The sequence below is a fragment of the Ornithodoros turicata genome, chromosome 2, assembly GCF_037126465.1.
Source record: "Ornithodoros turicata isolate Travis chromosome 2, ASM3712646v1, whole genome shotgun sequence".
In the NCBI taxonomy this organism is placed as follows: Eukaryota; Metazoa; Arthropoda; class Arachnida; order Ixodida; family Argasidae; genus Ornithodoros; species Ornithodoros turicata.
Window position 1 is genome coordinate 31,492,464 of NC_088202.1, and position 4,526 is coordinate 31,496,989.

Consider the following 4,526-nt stretch of genomic DNA (forward strand, 5'->3'; position numbering starts at 1 on the left):
TTAGATCGAGCCATAGCGGTCGACAGGATGACGATCCCGTAAGGGGTAGCGGCGTACACTGCTGTCCGGTCCCGCTGCTTCGTTTCCTGGTGCCGACGTTGGCCTGCGAACGGGAGACGGTTCAGTTGAAGTCTGGTTGTCGCCACAGGAGGTGAAGGTGTCATCAACTTCTGGGAATGGCAAGAGGCAGTCTGGTGGGAGACAAGAGGCAGGCGATGCCCTAGGAAGTTCGTCCTCCCAGGATTGAAGACTTCCCCTTTGCTTCAGATGATCTTTATGTACGCGATGCATCTTACCATCAGCGTCTCGCACTCGGAATATAACGTTCCCCTCCTGGCCCACAATGGTCGCACTACTCCAGTGTCCCTTTTTGTGTGGGTCGTGCATCCAGGCACACGTGTTGGACCCAAAAGATCTGTCTCGTGCTCGTTTGTCGTGACATCGCTTCTGACGTTCCTTAGTGGCGACGTCTCTTGCAGGAGGAGATGAAGACGGACCAGCGGGCCGTACAAGATCCAGCACGGACCGATAATGCCGATTGTTGAGTAACTCACATGGTGGACGGCCGGTGGACGCATGTGGGGTTACCCGGTATTTGAAAACGAAACTTCTCAAAACCTCCCTGTCCTCCACGCTTGAACGGGACAGCGCAGCTTTTAAAGTTCGGACAAAGTTCTCTGCTTGCCCGTTCGACTTGGGATGATATGGAGGTGTCCGAACATGAAGAATTCCTTGTTCCGACAAGAAACGTTCGAAAAGTTGACTGGTGAAAGGAGGGCCATTGTCCGACACCAGTACCTGGGGAAGACCATTGTGAAGAAAGATGTCTTTCAACACCTCAATAGTCTTGATTGCTGTGGTAGAAACCATGCGCACCACTTCTGGCCACTTGCTGAAAGCATCTACTAAGACAAAATAATGATTCCCATGCAGCTCTGCAAAATCAGCATGCAGTCGACACCAGGGCTTCTCTGGTGACTCCCACTGATGAAGTGGCACCGGAGATTCTTGTGCCGCGACGGATGCACATTGATCGCAACATCGCACCCTTGCTTCAATATCCTTGTCAAGACCTGGCCACCACAAGTATGAGCGGGCAAGCATTTTCATTTTGGTCTGTCCAACATGACAATCAAGTAGAGTGTCCAGCAAATCCGCTCGATACTTCTCCGGAATCACGGTGTGTAGTCCCCAAAGGACGCATCCTCTGTGAGATGTCAGCTCAGTTCGCTTCTGAAAATATATGGCAAACTGTGGCTCCGGATTCTTTGGCCAGTCATTGACAATAAACTCCAAGACTTGCGCCAAGCAGTGATCTTTCTGAGTGGCGTCTGCGATATGCTTAGCGGTGACTGGCAGAGTAGACATATGAAAGTCGTGTACAGAGTTAATCTCTTCGTCCTCGACGTTGAAAATTCCTTGCTGCATTTGCTCATCAAACGTCAAATCGGGGCCCTCTGGAAGCCTGGATAGTCCATCAGCATTGGCGATGTTGTTCGTAGACTTGATTTGTACATCAAACGAATACCTCATGAGGATGATTGCCCACCGCTGTAGACGACTTGCTGTAGTAACGGGAATGCCTTTTTTAGACCCGAAAACCACCGTTAAAGGCTTGTGGTCTGTGAAAAGCGTAAACCTTCGCCCCCACAAATATTGGTGAAACTTCTTGACCCCAAAGATAATGGCGAGGGCTTCCTGCTCTATCTGAGCGTATTTGGTCTCAGCTGGTGTCAATGTCTTTGATGCATGTGCAATCGGTCGATTTTGGCCATTAATACGATAGATGATACGGTACGATACGGTAGATGACTGCACCAAGCCCCTTCGAAGAAGCATCCACGGCCAGGAAGATCTCCTTGCGCGGATCGTAGTGTGTGAGAATTTCGGCAGAAGTGAGCATCTTCTTGATTGCCTCAAACGCATCCACGCAAGACGCCGACCATTGCCATGGCACAGATTTCCTGAGTAAGTTGTTAAGCGGAGCGCAGGCATCCGCCAACGAGGGCAAATACTTTGCGTAGTGCTGAATCATGCCGAGAAACGCCCGTAACTCTGACACTTGCGTGGGAGGAGGCATGTTCAAAATTGCCGACACCTTCTTAGCAGATGGTGGAAATCCCTCCGCTGTAACAACATGTCCCAAGTATTCCACCTGGTGCTGCATGAAGGCACACTTCTCCTTCTTCAGTGTGAAACCAAACTGTCGAAGGCGCTCTAAGACTTGCTCAAAGTTCTTGAGATGCTCCGTGTCGTTCTTGCCAGTGACAATTATGTCGTCCAGATAGCAAGCGACAGACGGAATTCCGGCAATCACTTGCTCCATTGTGCGCTGAAACACCGCAGGGGCAGGTTGCGATGCCAAACGGCATTCGATTGAACCGATATAAACCTTTGTGCGTGTTTATTACCAATATCCTCTTGGCTTCGTCATCCAACTCCATCTGGAGGTACGCCTCAGACAAGTCCAATTTGGTGAACTTCTGGCCTCCATTTAGCACTGCCAACAGCTCTTCCGTTCGAGGCAAAGGATACTGCGCGATCTCAATCTGGGGATTCACTGTGACGCTGAAATCGCCGCAGACTCGAACAGCTCCATTCGGCTTCGGAACAACCACAATGGGGGTAGCCCATTCCGACACCTCGACTGGTTCCAGCCCACCATTCTTTATTTGACGTTGTAGGTCAGCTTGTACTGCCTCACGAGTCGCAAAAGGAATCGGTCGTGGCTTGAAAAACTTTGGCTGAGCGTCGTTTTTGAGATGGAGATGAACCAAGGTCTTGGTACATCTACCGAGCTGATTGCGAAAAAGATCTTCGTACGCCCCCAGAATCTCGTCCAACGCAGCGATTGAGCTAATGGAACCAACAAACAGCTCGTTGAGATTGATGCCTAGCTTGCGTATCCACTCTCGCCCAAGGAGATTAGTGTGCTCCATCTTGGTGAAGATAACTGGTAGGGTTTCTTCTCTTCCATCGATGAAGACAAGAAGGTCTGCCGCCCCACGAAGCGGAATTTCATTCTTGTTGAAGGCGCGTAGACGGACTGGAGAGGGATGTAGCCTGGGCTCGCCCAATTTCTTGTACGTCCGATCATCCAGAAGCGTGGCACGGGAACCAGTATCCACTTGTAAAACGATCTGCTTGTCCTTGATCTTGCAAGTAAGGAACTTCCCGTCGTCTTCATCGGCAAGGAACACGTCCGTCACAAGCTTCACCTTGGGGCCCCTCTTGCCTTTCTTGTGTTTTGCCTGTGGCTGGGATGTACGGCACATCTTTGCAATATGGCCAATCTTCCCACAAGCGTGACACTCTTCGTTACGAAATCTGCAAGATTCCTGGAGGTGGTTGGAATTTCCGCACCTGAAACAAGACTCCTTGCTGGCATTCCTGGATGTAACCTTGTGCACGGCCGTCCCCGCATGCAACTGCTTCGATTCAGCCTCTGCGGCCAAAGAGCTTTCAGCCAGTCGAATCGCTGTGTCCAAAGTTAAACTCTTCTCGAGGACGAGCCGGGCGCGAATGCGTTGATCACGGAGACCCACGATAAAGGCAGTTAGTAAGGAACAGGCTCTGACATCTGTTTCCGTTTCGTATTCGCAACGGGAAATTATTGCAGACAAGCGCTGAACGAAGTCTTTGACGGGTTCGCCCTCTTGCTGACGCGCGGAGAAGAGCTTGGACCTCTCAAATTCTCTGAAGCACTTCGGCGTGAAATGTTCAGATAACACGGCCGTAATGTCTTTGAAAGGTACCTCTGTGACGATCCGAGGCTGCACTAAGTTGTAGAGTCGTTTAAAAACGTCCGGACTGAGTGACGAAATCAAAAGTCCACATTTGTCCGCGTCGTTGATGACCCTTGCTACTTGAAGCGCTGCCTGGAACCGAATCTCATAGAGCTTCCAGTCCTCCTTCTCCGGATCGAACGTGCCAGGACTTCGAAACCGTCGTACTGCATCATCAGAGGCGGCTCCCGAAGTTGGCGTCGTTGCCGATTCGTCCCCTTGCATTTCAGTCAGAGACCCGCTCGTCGCCAGTTGAGATAGCCGTGGGTGTGTAACCGTTTAATGACTGTGACATGAGATGCAGGGAATAAACATGCTGTGATCAGTATGCAGCCAAGTCCAGAATGAGAATGTGAAGTACGCGCTCTCGCGCTTCTTCGTTAGCCACCAGTGACGCCACCACAGCGGCGACGGGTGGCTTCTCAGTTTCGGTTTCGCTCTCCTTTCCTTGCGCGCGCGTTTACCTGTATAAAAGCAGCGCGCACCGCGCTAGCGTCATCACTACGTGAAGATATACAGCTACCGCTCGTTACAAAATTGTTCCCGCACCCACGCTTCTTTGGAAGTGGGGAAGGAATGTTTCAGCACCGAAGGTCCCCGCAACGAGCTCGTCATCACTGCTTTTCGCTACGTGATAGACATGGTAGGCTTTGGCAATATAGGAGAGATCTCGCCGGGGCCACTGCAGGAGATGGTGCGTCAGATCTACGTCCGTTACAAGAACGTCTGCATAACGGTTCC

At 51.1% G+C, this 4,526-nt stretch overlaps 2 protein-coding genes across 2 annotated transcripts; both read right to left on the minus strand.

The window, feature by feature from the left end:
• On the minus strand, positions 1 to 1,533 carry LOC135384491 (uncharacterized protein K02A2.6-like). The gene has a single exon (XM_064613693.1). It carries the CDS (start codon positions 1,531 to 1,533, stop codon positions 1 to 3), a length of 1,533 nt encoding a protein of 510 aa, XP_064469763.1.
• Positions 1,534 to 1,774: 241 nt separating this feature from the next.
• On the minus strand, positions 1,775 to 4,010 carry LOC135384492 (uncharacterized protein K02A2.6-like). The gene is made up of 2 exons (XM_064613694.1): positions 2,412 to 4,010; positions 1,775 to 2,332 (listed from the first exon to the last, which is right to left on the minus strand). Exons 1-2 carry the CDS (start codon positions 4,008 to 4,010, stop codon positions 1,775 to 1,777), a joined length of 2,157 nt encoding a protein of 718 aa, XP_064469764.1.
• Between the last annotated feature and the right edge of the window lie 516 nt (positions 4,011 to 4,526).